The 17,420-nt window shown below is 36.8% G+C and overlaps 1 protein-coding gene across 1 annotated transcript in view; it reads right to left on the bottom strand.

Moving 5' to 3' along the window:
* The window catches only part of ITFG1 (integrin alpha FG-GAP repeat containing 1), an 86,175-nt gene that overhangs the window by 31,587 nt on the left and 37,168 nt on the right, over positions 1-17,420 (bottom strand). Inside the window, exons 9-10 of the mRNA XM_074583068.1 lie at positions 11,401-11,495; positions 2,728-2,900 (exon numbers count right to left, since the gene is read on the bottom strand). Of these exons, the coding sequence (XP_074439169.1) occupies positions 2,728-2,900; positions 11,401-11,495 (268 nt within the window). The remainder of the gene's footprint in view (positions 1-2,727; positions 2,901-11,400; positions 11,496-17,420) is intronic.

Genomic DNA, 17,420 nt, shown 5'->3' on the forward strand with positions numbered 1-17,420 from the left:
GATGTAGCATGAAAGGCTTCAGAGAAAAGAAATAAACAGCTTGATCCCGAAGTGTTTAAAATCAATTAAATAAGGTTTTCATTTTAATTTGCTCTAATTTAAGAAGAGCTTTTAATTTAATTCTCACACTCTTAATTCTCTCCACTCTATGACCCAGTTACACATTTTAACAGGAAGTATTTGCTTACGTCTTTCAGAAACAATGAACTAATATTACTCTGAAAATGACATTTCATAGTGGGTGCAAAAAATCTGACTTTCATTCCCATCCCAAAATACAAAGAGTCTTTTCCCATTACTTTTCTACAAGTACTGGAAATATAGAGTGTTAACATGCAATGTATTTCTTAATTCTTAGTTTACTCACTCTTTTTTTGCCAGAAAAAAGTTCACTTTGCTCTGAACTTCCCTTTTAATAACCTGCCAAACCTTCAGTCTGTGCCTTACTGTGTCACTCAACTTTGAAGTCAAGTTTCAAAATAACTTTAAGATGCACTCAACTGAATAAATAAACAATTTCAGAAGGAAGGAGAATAAAGATAAAAGCGTATCATCACAGCCATTCATTGCAGTGAGATACAGGTAACTTCCTGGGCTTTTATAGGAGTAGCTAGAAACTAAATCTGTAAACTATTTAAATCTTTTACATAATATTACATTGCCATAATTACACACCAGCCAGAGGAGAGGGGCTCCTAAGAATCTTAAAAGATAAAATAATTTAAAATAAACTGAACTCCATAAAGTTCCGTAAGTCCTTCTGAAGTGTAGTAGCCATGAGGGTACAACACTAGAAGGTAGCCAAAGTACATAGTATAGCTCAAACCCAAGTTTTAGGGTGCTTTAAGTGAAAAAAAGCCGAGAACAAATTTACAGTTCAGATGTCATGGTATTTCTACGGAAAAGGAAAGACTGTGGTTCTACTCTGCTCTCTAGACTGTTTACAGTCTTTATTCAATGACTGCTGAACAGAAGAGGCAAACTCCCAACTGAGCAAGGCTATGGAGTGAAAAACCAGACATTCAGGGCCCGAGTGCTTTAACTTTGCCTGTGCAGGTTCTAGGCAGTAACAGCATCACCTCCTTCTCCTCTGCCATATCTGAATATAAACAGCTGCTGTGCTAGTTATTTTAAGGCTCAGAGGTACAGAGACAGAGCTCAGCTGCTCACTGCCTTCTCTCTGAATCACATCACGTAGGCTCGATACAAGCGCGTAACTCTTCAAACTGGGTCATTTTTAGGTATGTGTCAGTATCTGAAGAACTCTAACACAAAAATGTCAGTGGGTGACTCATGTTTAGGCAACCACTAGAGGATCTGAAGTGACTTCTTTGACTTCAGCATCTAAATTCTGTCTATATACTCTTTAAGCACCAAAGTGAGCTCCTCAGTTCTTTTCCTTACTGAATTCAAACTATGAACCTGCACCCAAGCTCATCCAAAATACCATACAGAGGAAGATAATAAATACACCTGTAAGAAAGACTTACTTTGCCTTGTAATGCACTAGTGCGAGAATTTGTCATTCCCAGTAAGGAAGATGTTGAGACTCCATAAGGTATGGATTAGAATACCTTTTACAAGTGATGACATGAGGAAGAAAAAGGTGATAGTACAGATAATCTTACATCTCTTCAGATGCTGGAAAACCCCAGTTGTGCAGCATCAGACAGACCTCCAGCCAAGGCACGGCATGCCGCACATATCCTGTTTGTAGTGAGGTTCACTGACATTATGGTCTCCAGAGCTCTTCTAGGTTTTTCTTAGAAGTAAACAAGTCTATTCATCATTTCTACTGTCAAGCAAAAGGATGTTCACACGAAAACATGCTGCTTCACTTCAAGGTAAAGACAAGGACATGCCAGTGGTATCATCACCAGGTGCCAAGTGAGAGCTGCCTACAGGCTTCTCCGTTACAATTAGCTGGCTAAGTTTATCCTGCAGCCAAGTGATATGTGCAGAACAGCACAGCCACGCACCTACTCAGGTCAACTGTTATGTGGATCACTAACTCCTCAAGGTACAATAGTCTCCCTGTGAGCATCACTACATGCCCTCTCCCACCTAACGCCAGATGGTAGCAATACAAACTATTGGGAAAGCAAGTAATGAAGGAAAAAAAAAAAAAGGAGGAGAAAGATTACACTGACAAATTTAATAGGCTAGCAGCTTTTTCTTTTTTTAAGAGTGGGAATTCATTTATTTCAGTTAAATTTGGACAATAAAAAAAAAAATCACTGTTAAATTATTAGGTGTATCTAAAATTCCTGATTCTCAAACGAGGCAAAACACTATTGCGTTTTTCAGCAGAGTCACCAGTCAGTGTTCACTCCTTGTGAAAGCACAGAACAGGTTCCTCAGCTGTCAGCAGCCTCCTGTCACTAGCCAACACTGAAAGCTGAACTCAGGATTTTACAGGAGGTGATTTGTGAAAGGAAAGGGAGAGAAAATCAGCTCCTATGATCCAGGAGGAGCACCTGGAATAGTATTTCGTATTCCACTCCCCTGTGTGGTTCCCCACCAAGAGTCACAGTCTGAGCCTATAAATTATGCATTCTGAATATACCATGTAAATGCACACCTTTTTAAAGGGAAAACACTTAGCAGAGATCAAAAATCTTGTTCACCTGATAAAATGAATGAGATGCTCTAAAATGAGTAATTTGTAGGACTGATGACTGAACATGCATTTGATGGTCTTTCTTTCTAGGTTTACATATACTCTACCTTCCAGATGTGTTCTTTAGTATAGCAAGGGCATCTGGGTAGCCATCCATATTGTAATCTCCAATATGAAGCGTAATTGGAAATGAAATTTCTGTTGAAGATTTGTCATTTTGATATGGTACAAAGCCCCACAGTGTGTCTTTATTTCTGAAGTCTTGCAAGACTGGAATCCACTGCAAAATAAACAAACCAAAAAAAGAACAGCTAGGTAAAGAAATCCATTTTATTTACTTAAACAACCTAATTCTATTTAAAACAGCTGACATGTATTCACTGCATCAGGATTCTTAACCATTTACAAATTTCCAAAGAGGAAATAAGGATTATTTCCTAAAACTGCCACCAAAAATTTCAAGTCTTTTATGTGCACTAAATTATTCCAGAACAGAAAAAACCAGATACAGTTGTAAGAATAAAAGACCTGTGTTTTGGAATGTGTGCAGTGTATGAAGATATTCAGGAACAACTTCATTGAAATTCAGGCTTGCCTGGAATCTGTACTAATCCTTAAGCGTAGGTAAACCCAAACCATCAGGGCCTTGAGATCCGGAGTCCCTTTGTTTTTCTTGGAATTGCAAGCAATAGGCAGCATTAAAGCTGGAGGAGGGATGAACCCTCATTAAATTTGTGGAAAACACCGAATTGGGGGATACAATCAATGTGCTTCAGGACAGGATTGCCATTCAGAGGGGACCTAGGACAGCAAGAACGGGCAAACAGGGACCTCAGAACAATCAGCAAAGAAAGTCGTGCCCAGGGGAGTAAACCTGGCGATGGTACAGGCTGGAGACTGAGCAGCTGGGTAGCAGCTCTGCTCAAAAGGACGCGTGGGTCCTGGTGGACACTAAGGTAAAGCTGAGTATGGCAGCTATGGCAGCAAACACGGTAACTGCTGCCTATGCTCCTGCTGATTGAGGCGATTAATTATTTCTCTTTATTCAGCACTTGTTAGCCTGCATCTGGATCCTGTGTCCAATTTCGTGTACCACAGTTCAAGAAAAATTTGAGCATATTGAGTGCGTTTAGAGAAGGGTCACCAAGATGGTCAGGCATTGAATATTTTACTCAAAGGACAGGCTGAGGGCACAGGGGTTGTTCAGCCTGGAGAATAGAAGACTTAAGGGGGACCTAATCACGGCCAAGGAGATAACTGAGAAGACGGAGCCAGGCTCTCTACTGAGATACGTGGCAGAACAAGAGACAATGGTCACAGAATGATACAACGGAGGTTCCAGCTAGAGATAAACAAGCAAACAGTCACTATGATAATGATAATTAAACTAGGAAAGAGGCTCAGAAAAGTTGCAGAATATTTGTCCTTGGGGGTTCTCAGAGTTTGACTGGACAAAGCTCTAAACAACATGATCTGAATTCAGTGTTGACCTGCTTCAAAGCAGGACACTGGATTTCCTAAGGTTCATTTCAGCTTGAATAATTCTATTATTCATGGATATTTAGAAGTTGAAGAGCTTCACTCCCCTCCTATCTCCCCAGCAGCATCAGATACTGAACTGTCTGATAAGAAATTAAGATTACAGTATCAAGTTGAAAGTACAAAAGAAATGCAAAGTATAATTTCTCCAGGACAGGAAAAGGAATGTATCTGCACTTACTTTCCAAAGTGCTGCAGAGGTGCTAAATAGGAATTTATCTTAATTAAAATCAAAGTAATTTCACAAGCTGGTATGAAGCTGAAGTACCAGGGTTAACATTTCAATGCTACAGAAAAATTCAGTGCCATTTTTAAAGCCAGAAGTAATTTTATATGTCAACTCACTGACAATGCCTTCAAAAGGACAGAAGGGTGCCATCTTAAAGGATCAGTATCACCAACATCAAAAGCACTTAACAGCATCTTAAGTGTCCCTCATCCAAGCCTTAATTTAGCTATTTCAGGAACCAGAATGAGATCCCTGACAGCATCATTTCCTGCTGTGGAGAGACTCCCTCGCTAACACAGTCCAGTAATCAGCAACATTCCTGCCACATGGCAATTGTGTGTGATACTTGGGCTGGTCCCTTGAGATTACACGCAATTAAAGGCCCCCAAAATTATTAAAAGACTATTAAAGACCCCCCAAAAAATATTAAAAAAGTGCACCACGATCAGCTTTGTTTGGATATCACAGATGGCTTAGAAGCCTGGAACGGTTCTGCCAGACACTGCATATACTCAGTGTCTGCGTAAGGGACGACATCTGAACTGCAACAGTGCTCTACACCACTCTTGATGAAAACTTGAAGTTAAAATAAAACATACTTTGACCCCCGCCCCCCAAACATATGTGTGCCTATTTAGTTACTGTTAGCTGCTGAACGTTTGGAAAAATCTAACAAACAGAAAATAAGAAAAAGACTTCCTGAGGGAAATTTTTCAAAGGGTTACATTTCTTAGCATTTATTTGTCATGCAGAAGACAGATGAAACAATATTATTATAAAATACTATAATTTTGAAAACCACTGATTGAAATCAGAACCATGAAATATAATATAGTTTTTACTTTACACGGTATCATTCACACACTTATTGCAATGAAATCCAATTATATCCGTCATATACTTTCTAAATGTTCCCATGTATGGTAACACTATTTTAAAGAAACAAAATTAAAAATGAATTTTTAGGCACAAATCCAAATTTGTATTCTGGTTTTACTCTACTGAAAGAGTAAGTCATAGAAAGCAATTTTACAATCACGAGGTCTACAATGAAATGCAGAGATGGAAAACAATAGGTGAGCAAAACAGAAAGATCACCTCTTGCTACCAAGAGGCTCACTGTGCACGCTGCAGAGTGAGAGTCACCCATCCCACTGAACCAGCTGTGGGCCCTTTTGTAACAGCAGTTATAGAACATTTCAAGCATCAGTCTTGTTCAATGTGCAACCAGAGCACATTCTAGCACCATACGTCGCTTGCTCTGACATTTTAAGTTCACAGTAATCCACATTTTTGGTGAAACTCATTTTATGTATTTCTATTATAAACAGCAGTATTGTGTAATGTAATGAAAGATTAATTGTGCATATGCCTCAGGACATACATTTCAGTATAGAAGGCAAAAAATGAAAATATGTTTGTCAATAATATGTCTCCTACTTCTTTTGTATTTGATAATCCAGACAATTACTTTAAGCTTCATGTTTGCTGTTACTATTTTAATAGGAAAAAAGACTAAACCTAATTTTTTTCTTTTACTTTAAGATAGAAATAGGTGGGTATGATGAGGACACACAAAGCTATTTTTTGCAGTTTTCAGATCATGCAATTTCTGTTGATTGAAAAAATTGAATGAGTGTATCTAAAAGAAAATTTAAATGAACAAATAATATTCAGAGAAATCAAAGATTTACTTCCCTTTCTGTTAAATTCCATTGCATCGCATCACTAATACCATAACTTAAAACATTTATAGATATTTTTTACTCCTTCAATTAATGATTTTGTAGGCTAAAATACGAAAAATATCTTTAAGCACTTGAAAATTTCTTTTCAAACACTTCAAATCTTTGTTTTTCAACAAATAGAAGAGAGAATGATTTACTGCCGCGTGAAAACACTGTCTTTTTCATTTTGAAAAAGATCTTGGGTACTCGAGAAAAATTTAAAGCTAGTTTCACTCACCCCAACTCAAAAAGAGCTCATTTCTTTCAGAGTCCGTATTCTTCTATACATTAGGAAAGGCGGTTCTCTTGCTCTAAAGCCTGTTAGCAGGGCTTTGAGCCAAAACTGTAGGATTAACACATCTCAATTTTAAACTATGGCTAGAAACCTATGAAGCGCAAAACCCCCATACAGCCAGCTGCCCACTTCCAGGCCACCTAATGCAGGCAGGGAGCCAAGCTGTGAGTCAGGAAGCATTTGGAAATTGGTAGCCCATTCTTGGCCAATACCTTTTCTGGAAACGACAGGGGTTCTCCTCCCTTCTGTGACAAACACTATCCCATCCTACAGAAAGATAAGCATCAAGAGTGGCCGGAAAGAACTGGCCACTGCAATGGCAAAGCACTGGCCACAGCCCCCTCTTCCCTGGGGGGTCCCCCTCTACCGTACACACGCACTGTAGTTCAGCTGCACATAAAAAAATAAATCCAGTGATTTCAGGATGCGTTAGGCTTTCAGCGCATACGAAGGTCACCTGAATTCTGTAGACGGTCGAGTAGCCACTATTGCACAAACGTAAACTAAGTAAATTCCTTTTTACATTACACCATTAACTTATGTTGTTCAAAGCTCAGAAGATGACAATCCCCCACACTGATTTGACAACACAGAAAGCAGTAACCAAAGCAGTAAAGTCATATTTTTGATGCTGAAATGTGACTCTCGCAGCCCCATGGCTGCTTTGGGAAAGACGAGCAACTTAGAAATGATGACAGGATCTTGTAGAATCTGAGATTTATGAAAATTACAGCAGCTGCAATCTGACCCCACCTTAAACTGTTCTGAGGAACGAGATAAAACTTCTAACGGTGACCAACTGCAGCTGATAATCAATGTTGTCAGATACCTCTCTTGCCTACGGAATGATGCCACAAAGACCCGTGGTTTGCTGTAGGATGCACTGCTGTGTTCTACTTCAGAGCTGCTAGATTTATAAGAGGAATAAAGCTATAACCTTTCTATTGTACAGAGAAAGGATGTAAGAATCATCAAGCCCATAAAGAAACTCTCAAATTAAGGGGCTGAAATAATACTGTTTGCCTCAGGAAAGGAATGAAAAATCATACCAAGTGCCTGACAAAATTAAGAGAAAGATCAGTCATCTCTAAGAATATCATAGTATCTAGAGTTTCTACAATTAACAGTACTAGGGACTTAAAACAAGTTTTGGGGAGAACTCAATCTGATTTTCAGAATCTAGACGAGAGATCTAAATCAGCTAGCAGATTAGTCTGTAGCTATTGCAGGTGAATTTAAAGAAGCATGAGGTGTCCTAACACCTGCCACAATCTGAAACAGCATATGGGATTCTACTTCAGATATGACAGTAATTCTTCTGTTGCTATGGAAGCATTCACATTCTTTTAAAATGTTAGTAGGTCTGTATCTCTGTCACTCACTCATACGTATTTTATTGGCCTTTACTTTTGCTCCATCATCCAAAAGAAGAAAATTTATCTGAGATATTTCTAATACTTACAAAGATTAAATCATTAAATAAACTAAAACCTATGGTGAAAGATCATCCTTGAAATAATTCTCATAGATCTGCTTGGCTTTCCAGTAGCCATTCAGCTGTGCCAAAGACATCATGAGAAATATACTGTAGACTGACAGACATCAAACGCGATCTTACCAGATCCAAAGTCCAAAGCCTGACATGCCATTGCATGCCTCTCCACAGCATAGTTTTTAGAATCACAAATTCTGCAGATGCATATTTTTAATCGCTATGCATTTCGTCCCAAGGCATCATACGCTGTCACGGGACTGTTTTTCGTTTGGTTTCATCAAATATAACAACAAACAAGCGGGAAGGACAGAACCAGGTCTGATTATCATAGGCAAAATATTTTTTGTAAGACAGTCATCTAATTTGTGATCTTTCAGATCTTAGATCAGTAAATTCATAAAAAAAAAAAATAAATTCCAGAAGCTAGAATTCCTAGCTATGCTCTTAACCCTAAAAACCTCTGCCATATAACCCTACAGCAAAAACTGAACAGAGGTAATGGATATATAGCATCTTGAACCTTTTCAATAATAGACTTGCAATCTCGCAGTTTCCCATAGATTCCCTATATTTACCTACCTGTTCCACAAGGGATACTATCCCCTTGTTGAAACACATTCTGCACCACAAGGGCTCATTATTCTTTCCCTCAAATCGTACAGTGATTAAACAAACAAAAGGAATTGATCCCAGTCTGTTGCCAAAAAGTTTACGTTCATCATTTCTCATGAAGGTTAACTTACTTCAGAGTCAAAGCTTGGAAATTGGGTCACCTGATCTCACAATGACCAAATGCAATGAAATTAACACATTTCACTTCCAAAATATGGGAAGTAACATGTTTGAAGAGATTTCTACCAGAAGAGAACACGCAACACATGGGAAAAACTGCAGACGTATGAATGAAGATACTGATATTTTCCACTATTTCAGAATGGAAAAGATAAAATGCTTTAGAAGAAAAAACCCCATCACCTCTAGATGAGTCTAAGAGTGCAAGAGAAGAGTATTCTAGATATAATTCTTTAAAAAGGTTAGGCCAGAACAATTCATTATTGCATGCCATTTGATACTGTCATTTTTAATTAAAAAGTCATTCTAAAAATATGCAGGGAAAATTGCTTTAAAAGTTTCTAGGTAACTCCTCATACTTTTTAAAACTTTTTTTTCTAGCAGGATGAGAATCTGTTAGATTCTTCGCTTTTTAAAATAAAATGACAATATTTAGCTGCTAATTTTTAACTCAAATGTCATTATCTTGGAAATTATTTTAAAATTGAAATTACACAGTGAAATTGCTAAATTAAGTAAAAAAAAATAAATATTCTGATGAGTATCAGAAGTGGTATGTTAAAAATCTGATGTATTTCTAATTAAATAGTTGACCTCTATCAAAAAAATGAAATAATGAAGGAACAGGAAAACTGCCACCGTGCAATGTTACTTCAGAGCAGGTTACAGTAAGTGACTACTTCAGAAAAATTCTGATATTGTGCAAATTGACCCACACCTTCCTCTGCCACTACTCCATCCCTTCCTTCTAGAAACATACCATGAGCAACAGATAATATAACTTCTCTTTAGCACACCACCCCGTCATCTGCTACTCTCAAGTAACAGCTTTGTGTCTCTCAACGGTACGTGCTGTTTGTGTGTGGTTCATTTTCGACAGTGAAATTACTTTCATCGAGAATGTTTGTCTCAAATTTACTTAAGCAGAAAAACTCAAATGTCTTTTACTTCTTATGTTATCAGAGTAAGGAACTAAATTTAGAGCTAAAGAGCAGTTGTCTTTTGACATAAGAGCACCCCAACTACTCAACGGTGAAATGTCAGCTGCCCGTTACAGCAGTACAATCAGTCTAACGTGTTTATCAAAAGTCTGGGTTCTGCCCTTTGACCAGAAAGCAATGCAAGTATCATGAACTGAGCGTGCCCTTGCTTTATACAAAGGCTGTGACCTGTAAATCAAACTCTGCTGTAACACTGTGTATCCAGCAATGCTTTAATCCATTGCCTCTATTCTGTGTTCACAGGCAATTAACGTAAAAACACCAGAACAAAACAACCCACAAACAACCAAACATGGTGTGCACAGGAAAACATGCATTTCTAAGGACAGAGATAACAAGATTACAAGGCTGAGAGATACATTACCAAATTTAGAGTTACTTTCTCTTTCTTACACTGATGGTATATTCCATCCTGGTTATACTTCCTTAACTGACTGGTAACTGCGCACTTTCCTTTCCAATACAGAGTGATTTTCTCACTAGTAGGAAAGTGTGCCTGTCTAGAGATTTTGATTCTTTAAATGAGAAAACCTACACTATAAACTTGGGCTGGACTGCAACAATGACATTATCAAAGTATGTACTGTTCCTTGAGCAAACAGTAAATTCACCTGTAAATTCTGAAATATAGATCAGAGAGGGTACTACTTACGCACAAAAAATTCTACTTTTAAATTGTCAGTAAAGGAATAAGTCGGTAATTCATCACCTGGTTAGAAACACGTATGGCACACATTACACGTTTCTGTAAGTACACTACTGTGGGGTTTGCTGCCGGCTCTAAGCAAGTACTTTGTTGGTCACCTTGGCCTTTAGGTTCACATTGCTAAATATGAATTTAGTAAAAACATTTATTAAAGCATCAAACAAACATTAGGTTAATTTATTGTAAACTGTAACTTTATTATAAAGCAGGGAACTTTAAATACTTGAAACAGATGTTTTAAGTATTAAAATAGATTTTTTTTTAACACATGCTAAAATAAATGAGTATACAGTAATCTATTACGTGAACGATGACCATGTCTCAAAACAAGCAGTGTCATGAACAAAGCTGAAATAGGTCAGCAGAAACCCAGTCTTGAAGATACATAGCCTAAACAAGTCTTTATATACTATGTGGAAATTCACTTAATTAGTAACAATCGAAGACACAGTAGAAATAAAGGGTTAAGAGGTATGGGCTGGTTCAACTTGATATATGCGAATGTGCACATGTCTATATATATATAGCTTTTATATATATATACACACTTATATATATTTAGCTTATATATACACATACACATATATATATAAAAGCTAAAAAATAACTCCCTAACTTAAACTGAAGAAGCTTCTTTGAATTAATTAGATCTGTTTCCAACTCTTAACACAAACCTTGTTTGTCTTCTCATGCTAGGGCAGTTACGGTGCTTAGAATGCAGTGTTTTGCAATCAACAAAGTGACTCATCAGAAACATCCATAATTTTCTTGACTTGAATTGTACATTATATAGAATTCTAGGTATGCAACCTCTTCCACCAAGCCCATTTTTTTTAGATAGGTAATAAATAAGTAAATAAATAAAAGTCTCTTATATGCAATAATTACAGGTGAGGAAGTTTCATTTTTCTTTCATGAAAAATCATCTTCCTATTTCATATTATTTCATAAAGCACAGTATGTTCCTTTGTCTTTGCAATCCCAAACTCACGATACCTGATCAAATCCTAGCTTAGTTAAGTAGATGGCACTTTTTTGACATGTTGTATCTTCACAGACTGGTAATAACTGTTCACTTTGTCCATCCCCATCTGTCAAAGAGAAAAAAAGACTGTCAGCTTTGTATTTGCAAAATCAAAACCCCTGTTTGCAAGAGGTAATCAGCTGAAATAATTTATTATGTTTTAAATGTGAAAAATTACAGAAGGTAAACTAGACCTTTTCAAAATGCTTAACCTAATCGTCTAATCTGGGGCTTTTGTTCGAAATTGTCGTTGTTGATGCATTTTCATCTCGACCTGTATTACAGAGAAAGTTTTACATTATACCTCTGATGATAATGTGATATATTTAGAAGAATAAGTGCTTAGTAATTTACTCAGTCCCTGTGTTTAGTTTGGAAGAAAATGACCTTTTATATAAATCTACCATCCCAAGTCTCCCATACAAACTTATTTAATTTTCTAAACTAGTTTTAAACTCCTGTGCTGTCAGCAAGACTTTAAGAAGAGTCATGAGTTCACATGTAATATGTTAATCTATATTAAAAGATAAAATACAGCAATGGAAAGTTGACTAACACAATGGCTAATAAATTCCCGGCTTATAGAATTAGGCAAACCTGAGTAATTTACAGGTTTTCAAAAACGTTCTTCTAGCACCTTTAATCCATGGATTTCCAAAACCTTTAGTAGAGTAATGACCTTCTCGTGTTTAAACACGCAATGCCTATTTGCATCTAGAATTCTGACACACAGCACATATACTGGGAAAAAAAATAATAAATCAATTTACTGCTCATTATCTAATCCAGGAGAAATCCCTGTGTTCATATTTTAGCCCTGCCGCCCTGCTTCGCGTATGTGGAAATACACTGCCCTCCTACTAGGAGATAAACCATCAGAAGTTACCTTGTATGGGCTGAGAAGGAACAACAGAGAAGTAGCTGAATATAAGCAACCAAAAATTCGCAGCTGTAACTGCTGCATTAGTGACTACTGCTGCAAGTCCTGATGATAACTGAACTTGACTTGCTAGAGAGACGGTATGCCCCAGACCAGGAAAATTTCAGGGTACCTGCTTTTCCAGGCTATGAAATCAAAACTCATACTGTAATAAAAAAAAAAAAAAAATCATATTTTCAAATTGCCCCTTAGCCCATACAGTTCTGAGGAACTTGGTATTAATATTTTAAGTGGATTTTGTAAATTGCTTGATGAAATCTCCTTACTTCGTATGCAAAAACTAGATCATCTGCTAAAGTCACTAAATCCCTTATTCATTTCCCAATATACTACTGACCACAGCCTAAATGTTCAGTCATACTGTACCATAATATGAGAAATGCTTTCTCAGCCTGCCAAATTATATTTCTATGAAGCTGAACCTCCCTTTAGAGTGTGTGTGTATATATATATGTGTGTATATATATATATATATATATTTGTGCGTAGTTAAGTTTTCTAGGTCCCACCCTTATTACATAAGGAAGTTGGGAGATGGAAAGTAGGGTTATAAAGGGGGAGGAGGAGTGATGAAAATATCAGACTTCCCCAAATATCTCCAAGTGATAAAGCCAAACAGTCACCTTTAGTGGCTTCCTACATCCCATCTGCCTCATGAATTATTTTAACTCACCACCAAACCCCTCCCAAATCACAGCAGCTCTGTTATCAAGGAGAGATAACTTAGGATGCCAAGTAGCCTAGGTGATAGAAATCCAGTAAATCTGCATCCAAAGGGATGGGAAAGGAAATTACCACTGAATAGAGGAATTAACACAGAAACTATTGATTTTGACCAGTCTGAAGTCAGCACCAGCTTTTGAAGCTGTTTGTTTTCCTTCTGCATCATTCAAGAACAAAAATTAAAACTTTAATTTTTGCTTACATGAAATAGAATAAAATACTGCTTAGACTGCAGGCTTTTTCTAAACTTTAAATGGGAGAAACTTAAATTTTGCAAATTATAAACTATGGAAATATTGAAGGGTTTGTTAGAACAGAATTAAGTTGCAGAGATGTCATTATTTTGCAAAATATAAAATTTAAATTAAGCCCTAATCTTTTAAACACATTCTACAGAACTTTCAGTCCAAAGTAATTTAGAAGACTTTCAATAACGCATAAGGACAAAGAACCTTCAAATACGAACTCTTTTCGTGCTTTGTTAGAAAGGGACAAGGACAAGGATGTTCTCATATTAAATTATGCTATGGAGCAGAGGAGAATATAAAATGTTTGATTCTACTTAAATTGCAAACATTCATCTTGTTATGCTGATAACTCAGTTTGATAGTCTTGGTAATTAATGTTCAGTAATACTGTAGTACATTGACAGGAACAACCTATGTAGCTTTGAAGAATAATGGAACTACAGGGCAGTAAGAACGATGGAACTTTCACATAATTAGATGAGAAGCCATCACCATACAGATGCAAGTATTCTAGATAAATTACAAGTTTAAGAGTAAGATTTGATTAAAATAACTCAGTACAATCAAAGAATAAATAGAAGGTAAATATGCATCAAACACCACACCTTTGCCCCTGCAACTGAAAATAATACGATACAAATTCCGTATTAGAAGGACACAGTTTCCCCTGTTCCTTTGACCAGAAGCTACAGGTCCATTTATGTAACTTCTTATAGGCTCATGTATTCAGGTGTAATTTCTCTTCAGTTCTGTGTGACATATATTTAAGAATCCAATATTTAAAGAATAAATTTGTAAGGGAAAAATCTGTTGGCAATTTATAGACAAGGAGTGTGAGGGGCTATTCTTAAGCTGACCTAGATCTCCAATTATTGCTGTATCCACCTTCCTAAAGTTTTTCAGATAGATATCTAGCTTATGAATTCTGGACTGGTATTTTTTTTTTTTGGTGCTCAGTTGAATTTAAAGATAAGAAAGAAGGATACAGACATATTAGTCCAGTAAGTTGGCAAAATTACATTTCTCTTAAGTATAGATGTCTGAAATTAAATTTTAAGCTGTTCGTGTGGTGCTGTAAGTTTCCAATTCCTTAAATCAGTATTTTAAAATTAGTATTTTAAATAAAATACATTTTATGTGGCTCTACAGAACTAGGGCTTTACAACACTTTTATTCTGAAGTGACACAAGCTTTCACTATGGGAAAGCCACAAACTGATACAGCAGCTTTTCCACTTTTGAAAGAACATAATTTATTCCTAATCCTTCTGTGATTCCCACCTTGGAAGCACCTGCTGAAATACAAACCCTTGGCACAACTCCACTGATCTTGAAGACCACATAAAAAACCTCCTGCAGCTGCTTACAGAAGAGCTTAATTGCTCTAACAACAAACTTACCTTGGACATACAATGCTAACTTTTCTCATCTTCCTGCTTGGTTTCAATCTCAATTTAAAGAAACATCCTTAAATTTTAATAAATTCTGCCACAAGGGAGGAAGAAGCCAGAAATTAAAAGGAGCCTCATTAGCACATTTCCTCTAGTGCAGTTAGGTATTCATAGGTGACAAAACATGCATCGGTGACAATGGCTGGATGAACCCGTCGGACCACCTGAAATAAACTGCGCTAGTTTCAGTTTTTAAAAAAATACCTGCATGACATGTCTTTAATAATGCACTTTAGCCCAGGACTACCTAGGAAACCTATTTCTAGAGATCCTCTGCAGTCCTCACTCAGCTCCTAGGGTCTGCTTAGTCTACCTTTCTATTACTGTATGGATTTTAATCTCAGTTCAAATTTCTGGAAGTCTCAAGGTTATCCTTACTTGTAATTTCAATAGAATGCGTAACACTAGATGTGGCTAAATGTACTCTAGACTCCACATGTCCTTTGCTAGCACTGCTCCACTTAAAGCATGTTTGGCATACAAACACAAACTCAGCTGTTAGCTAGCATGTTCTCAACATACGATTCTGGCTTGACTGCGATACTAAAGAGCTACATGGTTAATAAAGATCAAGTTCTATAGGCAGTGGAAAAGGCTAGAAAAAGAACAGTCCCACATACTCATCAGCTGCAAATTCGTACTTTTGTCAAAATATGTAAAGACAAAATTAGCAGTGTTATGCCATCTAGGAATCATGTGAGAATCATTACTTACTGCCTGTTCGTTTCAAAGAAATCCATGGACAGAAAGCCTTCTTTCCAACATTTTGCCCACGTCTGCAAAGTGCTAGCAGTCCAATCCAGAACAAAAGCAACCCGAGAGACACAGATAGTGCAGCTCACTGGGAGCACACCTCATACAGAGAGATTGTATGAGGAAAAATTACTTGCAGCTGAAGCTTTAACATTGATTTTGAATGTTCACACTTGCAAAAAACATAGCTCAAAGCTTTTCAATCTATTCTAAAAGTAAATTTGAGTGGGAGAAAGCAGAAAAAACCTTCTAAATCAGATTAAGAACATAATGTTATTAAAAAGTGTTAAAAATGCTAAAAATGCAATGCTATCGTACTAGCGTAACCACATGTTTTAAAACAAATGCACAAATAGCAAATGGTGTCTCAGTGGTTACTCTGAGAGATTCCTTGACCCTGAGGTCCCAGCATCTCACTGACTTGCACATCAACATGTACATGTTCTGCTGTCTCATAATTCGTAACGATGACACTAGAGTTTGTGGAGTTTCAGCTCTGACAGTTAAGAAATTGCTGTAGCAGGTCTATTAGATTTTAGCCCTTCCAATCGGAACCAACTGGATTATCATCTCACATTGGCATAGACCTTTTGTGAAGGGGGGGTGGAGGAACTTGGTCAATTCTGTCCAATAACTAATTTATTACCTACTTCTATCCATAATTAGAGAAATACATATAAAGTAACTAGGCTGAACAGGCAAATAGGCAGCAGGCCCTACAATAGAGAAGACAGAATGTAACCCTCCACTAATAAATTGGTATTTTTTTAAGACTACTAGTGAAGTTCTTTCACACTTTAAGAAAAAGAAGTTACAAATAGTAAACTTCTTCCCAAAACAGGATGTGTCACAGATATCCTTTTAAAGCAAACATGCAGATAGTTACTTAACATTAGTAAACATAGGCAAAAAATACTCAATCCAAATCTTCAAAATCCTTAAAAAACATAGAAAAAGGTATAAGAAAAGTGGTATTTTGCAATCAAGTTCAGGGGTTATTAGATTCATTGCACATGCTTATACAATGTAATTTCCAACATGGGCTTTGAAAGAAAAACTGAACCTGGGGAAATTACAAGTATCATGGCCACTCAATTCCAAACTGGTTTGTAATACGGCAAGATGAAGTTGTAGTTATGACAAGCAAAACAGCTTTTGGTGGGCGTATGATCCAAATCTTTCTACTTTAAACAGCTGTGTAGTTCTGCTCAGTGTAATCTTACTTCTGCTCCTTTAAAAACAAAAATGGAATCCACCTTTTTTGTTGCTGAGATGACAGACTGATTATTATAACTTATTACAGTTGTGTTACATAAAAAGAAATTGTTTTCTGGCAAATAAAAATAAGGTAACTATGCAGGCTAAGACAGTGAGAACAGCCTAGCTTTCATAATTCTCAACCTGATGCTACATAAAAGCAAGACACTTCATATACCACAAAGTCCCAACGCCTTGAGAACCTACTGTTCTCTCTTGAGAGAGACATTCTAAACTAGCCGTGGTCCCTGTATTATTACAGACTTTGTCAGTGCAGTTCTCCTTCAAAAAGGTGAGAAAAAAAGTGACCTCAATATAGTACAATAAAAACCAAGAAGTTTTTCACTGCTGTTGATTTAAAGTCCAAATAAGTATAAGGCATCTCTTATTTAATACAATACATCCTAATGAAGCTTTATATGCTTTTTATTTCACCATACATACAGCTTGCACCCACACAGCTCCCTCATGGCTTTGCACAGTTCTCATTCTCCTTTGTCGTGAGCCCTTCATTTTAAGTTCTAAAGAATAGTAAGAAAATAAGGAGGAAAAAGCCCTGTTATGGTAGTGCTCAAAACAATACCCTTTCTGGGGCAGGCAAAATGACTACAACCAATACAA

This window comes from Larus michahellis, chromosome 4, assembly GCF_964199755.1.
Source record: "Larus michahellis chromosome 4, bLarMic1.1, whole genome shotgun sequence".
Classification (NCBI taxonomy): domain Eukaryota; kingdom Metazoa; phylum Chordata; class Aves; order Charadriiformes; family Laridae; genus Larus; species Larus michahellis.